Source organism: Chiloscyllium punctatum, chromosome 47 (genome assembly GCF_047496795.1).
Source record: "Chiloscyllium punctatum isolate Juve2018m chromosome 47, sChiPun1.3, whole genome shotgun sequence".
Taxonomy (NCBI): Eukaryota; Metazoa; Chordata; class Chondrichthyes; order Orectolobiformes; family Hemiscylliidae; genus Chiloscyllium; species Chiloscyllium punctatum.
Window position 1 is genome coordinate 4288914 of NC_092785.1, and position 14340 is coordinate 4303253.

At 44.1% G+C, this 14340-nt stretch overlaps 1 protein-coding gene across 1 annotated transcript in view; it reads right to left on the reverse strand.

Moving 5' to 3' along the window:
* Window positions 1–627: 627 nt before the first annotated feature.
* The window catches only part of LOC140468507 (ciliary neurotrophic factor-like), a 35919-nt gene continuing 22206 nt past the window's right edge, over window positions 628–14340 (reverse strand). Inside the window, exon 2 of the mRNA XM_072564585.1 lies at window positions 628–1789. Coding sequence (XP_072420686.1) covers window positions 1310–1789 — 480 coding nt within the window. The 3' untranslated portion in view covers window positions 628–1309. The remainder of the gene's footprint in view (window positions 1790–14340) is intronic.

The window sequence follows — 14340 nt, forward strand, 5'->3', positions numbered from 1 at the left end:
GAGGACAGTAACTGTGGTCAGTCTGTTCCTCAGTTGCTTCCTGATGACCCCCTGCAATGGAAGGGAGCACACTGGTCACTCCAGTGGGCTTCAGGAGGATCCCAACGGATCCCAAGGACCAGGGGATCAACCGGATCAGGTCCCTCATCAATCCAATGGGAAGTTCAGGAGAAACGTCATTCCCCAAAAAGTGTAAGGGGTGCGGAGCCCTCTCCCACTGGGAGCTTGATCACATTGACCACATTGAGAGAGGGTCGGGAGCCGGGAAAGCACGCGAGCCAGTGGCGTTACGCCAAAGAAACCTCCAGAACACTGAGCGGCTGGGGCAGCCCTGCCCCTAACCCGTCACAGGGACATCCGCACACAGAACAGGACTGCAAAGTGAACGTGGGCAGTTGGAATGCAGTTCCGCTCTCCTACCAGCAGGTGAGGCTGGAGGCGGATGCCATGCTCCCTCAGGTGGAGGGGGAGCACCGCGACCAAAAAAGAAACAGCCCTTTTTACGCACCGCCCACCCAGTGAAACATTGGGATCAGCGCTCAAGGGTTTCTGGGTTTTCTCAAACCTGGGTGACCCACTCCCTTCAAGAACAATCCCCACCCCCTGTGGGCCAGTGGCTCACTCCCCTCCTCCCCCCAGCATTCCTCCTCCCAAGGTCAGAGGTCAGTTGGCCATCTTCTGGCGGCTGCTAGCCGCGGATTCCCCTCTCTTTGATAGACATTAGGATTTGGGTTGGGTTGGGTTGGTTGAGGTTAGGGTTTAGATCAGAGTGGTGCTGGAAAGGCACAGGTCAGGCAGCATCCGAGGAGCTGGGAAATTGACGCTACGGGCAAAAACCCTTCATCATCAGGAATGAGGTTGAGGTTGGGTTGAGTTGGAATGGGTTGGATTGGGTTGGGTTGGGTTGGGTTGAGTTGGATTGGATTGGGTTGGGTTGGGTTGTGTTGGATTGGGTTGGGTTGGGTTGAGTTGGATTGGGTTGGGTGGAGTTGGATTGGGTTGGGTTGGGTTGGTTTAGGTTGGGTTGGTTTAGGTTGGGTTGCATGGGATTGGTTTGGGTTGGGTTGGATTGGGTAGGATTGGGTGGAATTGGATTGGGTTGGGTTGGATTGGGTTGGGTTGGGTTGGGTTGGATTGGGTTGGGTTGGATTGGGTTGGTTTAGGTTGGGTTGGATGGGATCGGGTTGGGTTGGATTGGGTTGGGTGGGATTGGCGGTGTGGGTGGGATTGGCGGTGTGGGTGGGTGGGGTTGGCGGTGTGGGTGGATGGGTTGGTGGGGGGGGGGGCATGGCCTTGGCAGCGAGGCGTCTTACCTCAGCTGCGCCCCCCTCAGCTGGTTCCGGCGCGCTCGGTTGGACGAGAGGTTGGTCTTCAGTTTGCTAAAGTCACGCACAGAACGCAGCGACCAGTTACTGAGTTCCACCAAGAGATGATGGCCCCAGACCTTCCGATCCCAGTCCTTGGGGGTGTCAACGTTGGGCACCCTGACTGAGGGCACGGGCAGACCCATGGCCATCGTCAGCTGACTGATCAGCACCACAAAGCTCTCCGTCTGCGTGTAGAGCTCCATGATGGAGTCCGGCAGGCGCGGGTACTGCCCACAGTCCGGAACGTTGTTCAGGTACAGCCGCAGGTAAGTGCTGAAGATCTTGTAGGCATGGAAGTTCTGGTTGAGACGCTCCTGGTCGGAGAGCTCGCTCCAGCGACTGGTGCCCGCCAGGGGGATACCGTCCGTCTCAGATAGGCTCAGGTTACCAGTCACTTTCTCCGTCAGCCCCTGGCACTGGTCCTGCAGAACGACAGGAGGGAGGAGAAGGTCATCAGAGAATGCAAAACAAAACAAATACAGGATGGGCAGGAGCTAGGACCTTTCCAATCCCTCAAATGTGGCTCCCCGTCTTGACCAAAATAGAGTTTCGGAACAGTTGACCAAATTTTCCTTACTGTTCCTCCCTTTATGCTGTAGTTTGGGCAAAGTTGGAGAGAGCTACAGCACCGAAAGAGGCCGTTCAGCCCATCGCTTTTACATCAAGCACCTACCTACTCTTGTCTCTCTGGCATTTCAAGTGTTCGTCTTTGTGCTACCTCTCCCTCACCACTCGGCAGTTTCCCATCTCTGGGTGGGAAACGTTCTCCTTCATTCCCTTCGAATTCCCTCCCGCCCTTGACCTGAAATCGAAGCCCCCTGGTTATCCACTCCTCTGCCAAGAGCAATTGTTTATTCCCATTCCCCACCCTCCCGCTGTCCGTAATCATACACACTTCGACCAGGATTCCCACCCCCCCCACCCACCCCGTCAAACATTGCTGCGCTAAAGAAACCGGGCCAAGTTTATCCAGCCTCTCTCTCTCTCTCTCTCTGTCACTGAAACACTCCATCCATGGAGGGTGTAGTGGACAGCGAAAGGGGGTTCCCTCAGATTACAACAGGATCTGGACCAGATGGGCCAATGGGCTGAGAAGTGGCAGATGGAGTTTAATTCAGATAAATGTGAGGGGCTGCATTTTGGGAAAGCAAATCTTAGCAGGACTTATCCACTTAATGGTAAGGTCCGAGGGAGTGTTGCTGAACAAAGAGACCTTGGAGTGCAGGTTCATAGCTCCTTGAAAGTGGAGTCGCAGGTCGATAGGAGAGTGAAGGCAGCGTTTGGTATGCTTTCCTTTATTGGTCAGAGTATTGAGTACAGGAGTTGGGGGGTCATGTTGTGGCTGTACAGGACATTGGTTAGGCCACTGTTGGAATATTGTGTGCAATTCTGGTCTCCTTCCTATCGGAAAGATGTTGTGAAACTTGAAAGGATTCAGGGAAAAATTGACAAGGATGTTGCCAGGGTTGGACGGTTTGAGCTACAGGGAGAGGCTGAACAGGCTGGGGCTGTTTTCCCTGGAGCGTCGGAGGCTGAGGGGTGACCTTATAGAGGTTTACAAAATTATGAGGGACATGGATAGGATAAATAGGCAAAGTCTTTTCCCTGGGGTCGGGGAGACCACAACTAGAGGTCATAGGTTTAGGGTGAGAGGGGAAAGATATAAAAGAGACCTAAGGGGCAACGTTTTCACCCAGAGGGAGATACGTGTATCTCATGACTCTTAAACTCAATCCTCCACACTGCCAAGAATCCTATCCTTAATCCTGTACTCAACTTTCAAATTCGACCTTCCAAAATGCATCACCTTGCATTTATCCGGGTTGAACTCCATCTGCCACCTCTCAGCCCATCTCTGCATCCTGTCAATGTCCCGCTGCAGCCTACAACAGCCCTCTATTCTGTCAATGACACCTCCAACCTTTGTGTCATCTGCAAACTTGCTGACCCATCCTTCAATCCCCTCATCCAAGTCACTAATAAAAATTACAAACAGTAGAGGCCCAAGGACAGAGCCCTGTGGAACACCACTCACCACAGACTTCCAGGCAGAATATTTTCCTTCTACTACCACCCGCTGTCTTCTGTTGACCAGCCAATTCTGTATCCAGACAGCTAAGTTCCCCTGTATCCCATTCCTCCTGACCTTCTGAATGAGCCTACCATGGGGAACCTAATCAAATGCCTTGCTGAAGTCCATATACACCACATCCACAGCTCGACCCTCATCAACTTTTCTAGTCACATCCTCAAAGAACTCGATAAGGTTTGTGAGGCATGACCTGCCCCTCACAAAGACGTGTTGACTGCATTTAATCAAGCAATGCTCTTCCAGATGGTCATAAATCCTATCCCTCAGAATCCTTTCTAACACCTTGCAGACGACAGACGTGAGACTTATTGGTCTGTAATTGCCGGGGATTTCCCTATTTCCTTTCTTGAAGAGAGGAATTACATTTGCCTCTCTCCAGTCCTCAGGTACTACTCCAGTGGAGAGCGAGGATGAAAAGATCTTCACAATTGGTGAAGCAATTGCATTTCTCATTTCCCAAAGCAGCCGAGGACAAATCTGGTCCGGGCCTGGCGACTTGTCAATCTTAATGTTGGACAAAATTTTCAGCACATCAGCTTCCTCTATCTCTATCTATTCCAGCATGCACACCTGCTCTTCAAAGGTTTCATTCACTACAAAGTTCGTTTCTTTCATAAAGACAGAAGCAAAAAACTCATTTAGGGCCTCCCCTACGTCCTCAGACTCCACACACAAATTCCCTCTGCTATCCCTGATCAGCCCGACTCTTTCTTTGACCAATCTCTTATTCCTCACGTAAATATGACACAGAGTGTTATGTATATTCCCACACTCACTGTCAATATTACACAGGGGAGTTTAGGTATATTCCCACAATCACTGTCAATATTACACAGGGGAGTTTAAGTGTATTCCCACACTCACTGTCATTATTACACAGAGGAGTTTAGGTATATTCCCACACTCACTGTCAATATTACACAGGGGAGTTTAAGTATATTCCCGCACTCACTGTCAATATTACACAGGGGAGTTTAAGTATATTCCCACACTCACTGTCAATATTACACAGGGGAGTTTAAGTATATTCCCACAATCACTGTCAATATTACACAGGGGAGTTTAAGTATATTCCCACACTCACTGTCAATATTACACAGGGGGGTTTAAGTCTATTCCCACATTGACTGTCAATATTACACAGGGGAGTTAAAGACTTTTCCGACACTCACTGTCAATATGACACAAGGGAGTTTAAGTATATTCCAACACTCACTGTCACTATTACACAGGGGAGTTTAAGTATATTCCCACAATCACTGTCAATATTACACAGGGGAGTTTAATATATTCCCGCACTCACTGTCAATATTACGCAGGGGGGTTTAAGTCTATTCCCACAGTAACTGTCAATATTACTCAGGGTAGATTAAGTGTATTCCCACACTCTCTGTCTACATTGCACAGGGGAGTTTAAGTGTATTCCCACACACTCTGTCTACATTACACAGGGGAGTTTAAGTATATTCCCACACTCACTGTCTGTATTGCATAGGGGAGATTAAGTGTATGCCCACACTCACTGTCAATATTACAAAGGGGAGATTAAGGATATTCCCACACTCACTCTCAATATTACACCGGGGAGTTTAAGTATATTCCCACACTCACTGTCAATATTACACAGGGGAATTTAAGTATATTCCCACACTCACTGTCTGTATTGCATAGGGGAGATTAAGTGTATTCCCACACTCACTGTCAATATTACACAGGGGAGATTAAGTGTATTCCCACACACACTGTAAATATTACACAGGGGAGTTTAAGTATATTCCCACACTCACTGTCAATATTACACAGGGCGTTTAAGTCCATTCCCACACTCACTGTCAGTATTGCACAGGGGAGTTTAAGTGTATTCCCACACTCTCTGTCGATATTACACAGGGGAGTTTAACTATATTCCCACACTTCCTGTCAATAATAGACAGGGGAATTTAAGTGTATTCCCGCACTCACTGTCAATATGACTCAGGGGAGTTTAAGTGTATTCCGACAATCACTGTAAATATTACACAGGGGCGTTTAAGTATATTCCCACACTTACTGTCAATATTACACAGGGGAATTTAAGTGTACTCCCGCACTCACTGTCAATATTACACAGGGGAGTTTTAAGTATAGGCCCACACTCACTGTCAATATTACGCAGGGGAGTTTAAGTATATTCCCACACTCACTGTCTATAAGACAAAGGGGAGATTAATTGTATTCCCACACTCACTCTCAATATTACACAGGGGAGTTTAAGTATATTCCCACAATCACTGTCAATATTACACAGGGCGTTTAAGTTCATTCCCACACTCACTGTCAGTATTGCACAGGGGGGTTTAAGTGTATTCCCACACTCTCTGTCGATATTACACAGGGGAGTTTAAGTATATCCCCACACTTACTGTCAATATTACACAGTGGAGTTTAACTATATTCCAACACTTCCTGTCAATATTACACAGGGGAATTTAAGTGTATTCCCGCACTCACTGTCAATATTACAAGGGGGACTTTAAGTGTATTCCGACAATCACTGTAAATATTACACAGGGGAGTTTAATATATTCCAACACTCACTGTCAATATTACACAGGGGGGTTTAAGTCTATACCCACACTCACTGTCAATATTACACACGGGGGATTTTAAGTATATTCTCACACTCACTGTCAATACTACACAGGGGAGTTTAAGTGTATTCCCACACTCACTGACTGTATTGCATCGGTGAGATTAAGTGTATTCCCACACTCACTGTCAGTATTGCATAGGGGAGTTAAAGTGTATTCCCACACTCACTGTCAATATTACACAGGGGAGTTTAAGTATATTCCCACACTAACTGTCAATATTACTCAGGGTAGATTAAGTGTATTCCCACACTCTTTGTCTACATTACACAGGGGAGTTTAAGTATATTCCCACACTCACTGACTGTATTGCATCGGGGAGATTAAGTGTATTCCCACACTCACTGTCAGTATTGCATAGGGGAGTTAAAGTGTATTCCCACACTCACTGTCTATATTACACAGGGGAGTTTAAGTATATTCCCAAACACTCAGTCTACATTACACAGTGGAGTATAACTATATTCCCACACTTCCTGTCAATAATAGACAGGGGAATTTAAGTGTATTCCCGCACTCACTGTCAATATGACTCAGGGGAGTTTAAGTGTATTCCGACAATCACTGTAAATATTACACAGGGGCGTTTAAGTATATTCCCACACTTACTGTCAATATTACACAGGGGAATTTAAGTGTACTCCCGCACTCACTGTCAATATTACACAGGGGAGTTTAAGTATAGGCCCACACTCACTGTCAATATTACACAGGGGAGTTTAAGTATATTCCCACACTCACTGTCAATATTACGCAGGGCGTTTAAGTTCATTCCCACACTCACTGTCAGTATTGCACAGGGGGGTTTAAGTGTATTCCCACACTCTCTGTCGATATTACACAGGGGAGTTTAAGTATATCCCCACACTTACTGTCAATATTACACAGTGGAGTTTAACTATATTCCAACACTTCCTGTCAATATTACACAGGGGAATTTAAGTGTATTCCCGCACTCACTGTCAATATTACACAGGGGAGTTTAAGTGTATACCCACACTCACTGTCAATATTACACACGGGGGATTTTAAGTATATTCCCACACTCACTGTCAAAACTACACAGGGGATTTTAAGTATATTCCCACACTCACTGTCAATACTACACAGGGGGGTTTAAGTGTATTCCCACACTCTCTGTCTACATTACACAGGGGAGGTCAAGTGTATTCCCACACTCTCTGTCAATATTACACAGGGGAGGTCAAGTGTATTCCCACACTCTCTGTCGATATTACACAGGGGAGTTTAAGTATATCCCCACACTTACTGTTAATATTACAAAGGGGAGTTTAAGTGTATTCCCAAACACTCAGTCTACATTACACAGTGGAGTTTAACTATATTCCAACACTTCCTGTCAATATTACACAGGGGAATTTAAGTGTATTCCGACACTCACTGTAAATATTACACAGGGGAGTTTAAGTCTATTCCCACACTAACTGTCAATATTACTCAGGGGAGTTAAAGTATATTCCCACATTCACTGTCAATATTACACAGGGGAGTTTAAGTCTATTCCCACACTAACTGTCAATATTACTCAGGGGAGTTTACGTATATTCCCACATTCACTGTCAATATTACACAGGGGAGTTTAAGTGTATTCCCACACTCTTTGTCTACATTACACAGGGGAGTTTAAGTATATTCCCACACTCACTGACTGTATTGCATCGGGGAGATTAAGTGTATTCCCACACTCACTGTCTATATTACACAGGGGAGTTTAAGTATATTCCCACACTCACTGTCAATATGACACAGGGCGTTTAAGTCCATTCCCACACTCACTGTCAGTATTGCACAGGGGGGTTTAAGTGTATTCCCACACACTCTGTCGATATTACACAGGGGAGTTTAAGTATATCCTCACACTTACTGTCAATATTACACAGTGGAGTTTAACTATATTCCCACACATCCTGTCAATAATAGACAGGGGAATTTAAGTGTATTCCCGCACTCACTGTCAATATAACTCAGGGGAGTTTAAGTGTATTCCAACAATCACTGTAAATATTACACAGGGGAGTTTAAGTATATTCCCACACTTACTGTCAATATTACACAGGGGAATTTAAGTGTACTCCCGCACTCACTGTCAATATTACACAGGGGAGTTTAAGTATAGGCCCACACTCACTGTCAATATTACACAGGGGAGTTTAAGTATATTCCCACACTTACTGACAATATTACACAGGGGAATTTAAGTGTACTCCCACACTCACTGTCAGCATTGCACAGGGGAGTTAAAGTGTATTCCCACACTCACTGTCTATAAGACAAAGGGGAGATTAAGGATATTCCCACACTCACTCTCAATATTACACCGGGGAGATTAAGTGTGTTCCCACACTCACTGTCAATATTACACAGGGCGTTTAAGTTCATTCCCACACTCACTGTCAGTATTGCACAGGGGGTTTTAAGTGTATTCCCACACTCTCTGTCGATATTACACAGGGGAGTTTAAGTATATCCCCACACTTACTGTCAATATTACACAGTGGAGTTTAACTATATTCCAACACTTCCTGTCAATATTACACAGGGGAATTTAAGTGTATTCCCACACTCACTGTCAATATTACAAGGGGGAGTTTAAGTGTATTCCAACACTCACTGTCAATATTACACAGGGGAGTTTAAGTGTATACCCACACTCACTGTCAATATTACACACGGGGGATTTTAAGTATATTCCCACACTCACTGTCAATACTACACAGGGGAGTTTAAGTGTATTCCCACACTCACTGTCAATATTACACACGGGGGATTTTAAGTATATTCCCACACTCACTGTCAATACTACACAGGGGGGTTTAAGTGTATTCCCACACTCTCTGTCTACATTACACAGGGGAGGTCAAGTGTATTCCCACACTCTCTGTCAATATTACACAGGGGAGGTCAAGTGTATTACCACACTCACTGTCAATACTACACAGGGGAGTTTAAGTATATTCCCACATCACTGTCTATATTACACAGGTGGTTTACGTGTATTCCCACACTCTCTGACTACATTACACCGGGGAGTTAAAGTATATTCCCACATTCACTGTCAATATTACACAGGGGAGTTTAAGTGTATTCCCACACTCTCTGTCGATATTACACAGGGGAGTTTAAGTATATCCCCACACTTACTGTTAATATTACAAAGGGGAGTTTAAGTATATTCCCAAACACTCAGTCTACATTACACAGTGGAGTTTAACTATATTCCAACACTTCCTGTCAATATTACACAGGGCAATTTAAGTGTATTCCCGCACTTACTGTCAATATTACAAGGGGGAGTTTAAGTGTATTCCGACACTCACTGTAAATATTACACAGGGGAGTTTAAGTGTATTCCCACACTCACTGTCAATATTACACAGGGGGGTTTAAGTCTATTCCCACACTAACTGTCAATATTACTCAGGGGAGATTAAGTGTATTCCCACACTCACTGTCAATATTACACAGGGGAGTTTAAGTATATTCCCACACTTACTGTGAATATTACACAGGGGAGTTTAAGTATATGCCCACACTCACTGTCAATATTACACAGGGGAGTTTAAGTATATTCCCACACTCACTGTCAATATTACGCAGGGGAGTTTAAGTATATTCCCACACTCACTGTCAGTATTGCGTAGGGGAGTTAAAGTGTATTCCCACACTCACTGTCTATATTACATAGGGGAGTTTAAGTATATTCCCACACTCACTGTCAATATTACACAGGGCGTTTAAGTCTATTCCCACACTAACTGTCAATATTACTCAGGGGAGATTAAGTGTATTCCCGCACTCACTGTCAATATGACACAGGGGAGTTTAAGTGTATTCCGACAATCACTGTAAATATTACACAGGGGAGTTTAAGTATATTCCCACACTCACTGTCAATATTACACAGGGGAGTTTAAGTATATTCCCACACTCACTGTCTATATTAACAGGGGAGTTTAAGTATATTCCCACACTCACTGTCATTATTACACAAGGGAGTTTAAGTGTATTCCGACAATCACTGTCAATATTACACAGGGGAGTTTAAGTGTATTCCCACACTCACTGTCAATATTACACAGAGGGTTTAAGTCTATTCCCGCACTCACTGTCAATATTACACAGGGGCGTTTAAGTATATTCCCACTCTCACTGTCAATATTACACAGAGGAGTTTAAGCGTATTCCCGCACTCACTGTCAATATTACACAAGGGAGTTTAAGTCTATTCCCACACTCACTGTCAATATTACACACGGGAGTTTAAGTATATTCCCACGCTCACTGTCACAATTACACAGGGGAGTTTAGGTATATTCCCACACTCACTGTCAATATTGCACAGGGGAGTTTAAGTATATTCCCACACTCACTGTCAATATTACACAGGGGAGTTTAAGTCTATTCCCACATTCACTGTCTACATTACACAGGGGAGTTTAAATATATTCCCACACTCACTGTCAATATTACACAGGGGAGTTTAAGTATATTTCCACACTCACTGTCAATATTACACAGGGGAGTTTAATATATTCCCACACTCACTGTCATTATTACACAGGGGAGTTTAAGTATATTCCCACGCTCACTGTCACTATTACACAGGGGAGTTTAAGTATATTCCCACACTCACTGTCAATATTACACAGGGGAGTTTAAGTATATTCCTGCACTCACTGTCAATATTACACCGGGGAGTTTAAGTGTATTCCCACACTCACTGTCAATATTACACAGGGGAGTTTAAGCATATTCCCACACTTACTGTCAATATTACACAGGGCGTTTCAGTCTATTCCCACACTCACTGTCAGTATTGCATAGGGGAGTTTAAGTATATCCCCACACTCACTGTCAATAATACACAGGGGAGTTTAAGTATATTCCCAAACACTCAGTCTACATTACAGAGGGGAGTTTAACTATATTCCCACACTTACTGTCAATAATAGACAGGGGAATTTAAGTGTATTCCCGAACTCACTGTCAATATGACACAGGGGAGTTTAAGTGTATTCCGACAATCACTGTAAATATTACACAGGGGAGTTTAAGTATATTCCCACAATCACTGTCAATATTACACAGGAGAGTTTAAGTATATTCCCACACTCACTGTCAATATTACACACGGCGTTTAAGTCCATTCCCACACTCACTGTCAGTATTGCACAGGGGGGTTTAAGTATATTCCCACACTCTCTGTCTACATTACACAGGGGAGTTTAAGTATATTCCCACTCTCACTATCAATATTACACAGGGGAGTTTAAGTATATTCCCACTCTCACTATCAATATTACACCGGGGAGTTTAAGTATATTCCCACACTCACTGTCAATATTACACAGTGGAGTTTAAGTATATTCCCACACTCACTGTCAATATTACACAGGGGAGTTTAAGTATATTCCCACACTCACTGTCAATATTACACAGAGGGTTTAACTCTATTCCCACACTCAATGTCACTATTACTCAGGGGAGTCTTTAGTAAATTCCCACACTCACTGTCATTATTACACAGGGGAGTTTAAGTGTATTCCCACACTCACTGTCAATATTACACAGGGGGATTTTAAGTGTATTCCCACACTCACTGTCAATATTACACAGGGGGATTTTAAGTATATTCCCACACTCACTGTCAATACTACACAGGGGAGTTTAACTCTATTCCCACACTCACTGTCACTATTACTCAGGGGAGTTTTTAGTAAATTCCCACACTCTCTGTCACTATTACACAGGGGAGTTTAATATATTCCCACACTCACTGTCAATATTACGCAGGGGGGTTTAAGTGTATTCCCACACTCTCTGTCAATATTACACAGGGGAGTTTAAGTATATTCCCACACTCACTGTCTGTATTGCATCGGGGAGATTAAGTGTATTCCCACACTCACTATCAACATTACACAGGGGAGTTTAAGTATACTCCCAGACTCACCGTCAATAGGTGAGGCACAGGGTAGGGTGGCACGGTGGCACAGTGGTTAGCACTGCTGCCTCACAGCGCCAGAGATCCGGGTTCAATTCCCGCCTCAGGCGACTAGCTGTGTGGAGTTTGCACATTCTCCCCGTGTCTGCGAGGGTTTCCTCCGGGTGCTCCGGTTTCATCCCACAGTCCAAAGATGTGCAGGTCTGGTGAATTGGCCATGCTAAATTGCCCGTAGTGTTAGGTAAGGGGTAAAGGTAGGGGTATGGGTGGGTTGCGCTTCGGCGGGGCGGTGTGGATTTGTTGGGAAGAAGGGCCTGTTTCCACACTTTAAGTAATCTAATCTTATATTACGCAGGGGAGTTTAAGTAGATTCCCAGACTCACTGTCAATATCACACAGGGGAGTTTAAGTATATTCCCACACTCACTCTCAATATTACACAGGGGAGTTTAAGTATATTCCCGCACTCACAGTCAATATTACACAGGGGAGTTTAAGTATATTCCCGCACTCACAGTCAATCTTACACAGGGGAGTTTAAGTATATTCCCGCACTCACTGTCAATATTGCACAAGGGAGTTTAAGTATATTCCCGCACTCACTGTCAATATTACATAGGGGAGTTTAAGTATATTCGCACACTCACTGTCAATATTACACAGTGGAGTTTAAGTCTATTCCCACACTCACTGTCAATATTACACAGGGGAGGTCAACTGTATTCCCACACTCACTGTCAATATTACACAGGGGAGTTTAAGTATATTCCCACACTCACTCTCAATATTACACAGTGGAGTTTAAGTCTATTCCCACACTCACTGTCAATATTACACAGGGGAGGTCAAGTGTATTCCCACACTCTCTGTCAATATTACACAGGGGAGGTCAAGTGTATTCGCACACTCACTGTCAATATTACGCAGGGGAGTTTAAGTATATTCCCGCACTCGCTGTCAATATTGCACAGGGGAGTTTAAGTATATTCCCGCAATCACTGTCAATGTTACACTGGGGGGGTTGAAGTGTATTCCCACACTCACTGTCAATATTACACAGGGGAGTTTAACTATATTCCCGCACTCACTGTCAATATTGCACAGGGGAGTTTAAGTATATTTCCGCACTCACTGTCTATATTACACTGGGGGGTTGAAGTATATTCCAACACTCACTGTCAATATTGCACAAGGGAGTTTAAGTATATTCCCACACTCACTGTCAATATTACATAGGAGGGTTTAAGTATATTCCCACAGTCACTGTCAATATGACACAGGGTGTTTAAATGTATAACCACACTCAGTGTCAATATTACGCAGGGTAGTTCAAGTATATTCCCACACTCACTGTCAATATTACACTGGGGGCGTTGAAGTATATTCCCACACTCACTGTCAATATTACACAGGGGAGTTTAAGTGTATTCCCAACCTCCCTATCTATATTACACAGGGGAGTTAAAGTTTATTCCCACACTCACTGTCAATATTACACAGGGGAGTTTAAGTTTATTCCCACACTCACTGTCAATATTACACAGGGGAGTTTAAGTATATTCCCACACTAACTCTCAATATTCCACCGGGGAGTTTAAGTATATTCCCACACTCACTCTCAATATTAAACAGGGGGTTTTAAGTGTATTCCCGCACTCACAGTCAATATTGCACAAACGCGTTTAAGTATATTCCCGCACTCACTGTCAATATTACATAGAGGGGTTTAAGTATATTCCCACACTCACTGTCAATATTACACAGGGGAGTTTAAGTATATTCCCACACTCACTGTCAACATTACACAGGGGGGTTTAAGTGTATACCCACACTCACTGTCAATATTACACAGTGGAGTTTCAGTATATTCCCACACTCACTCTCAATATTACACCGGGGAGTTTAAGTATATTCCCACACTCACTCTCAATATTACACAGGGGAGTTTAAGTATATTCCCACACTCACTGCCAATATTACACAGTGGAGTTTAAGTCTATTCCCACACTCACTGTCAATATTACACAGGGGAGGTGAAGTGTGTTCCCACACTCACTCTCAATATTACACAGGGGAGTTTAAGTGTATTCCCACACTCACTGTCAATACTACACAGGGGAGTTTAAGTATATTCCCACACTCACTGTCAATACTACACAGGGGAGTTTAAGTATATTCCCACACTCACTGTCAATATTACACAGGGGAGTTTAAGCATATTCCAACACTCACTCTCAATATTACACAGAGAAGTTTAAGTATATTCCCACACTGAATCTCAATATT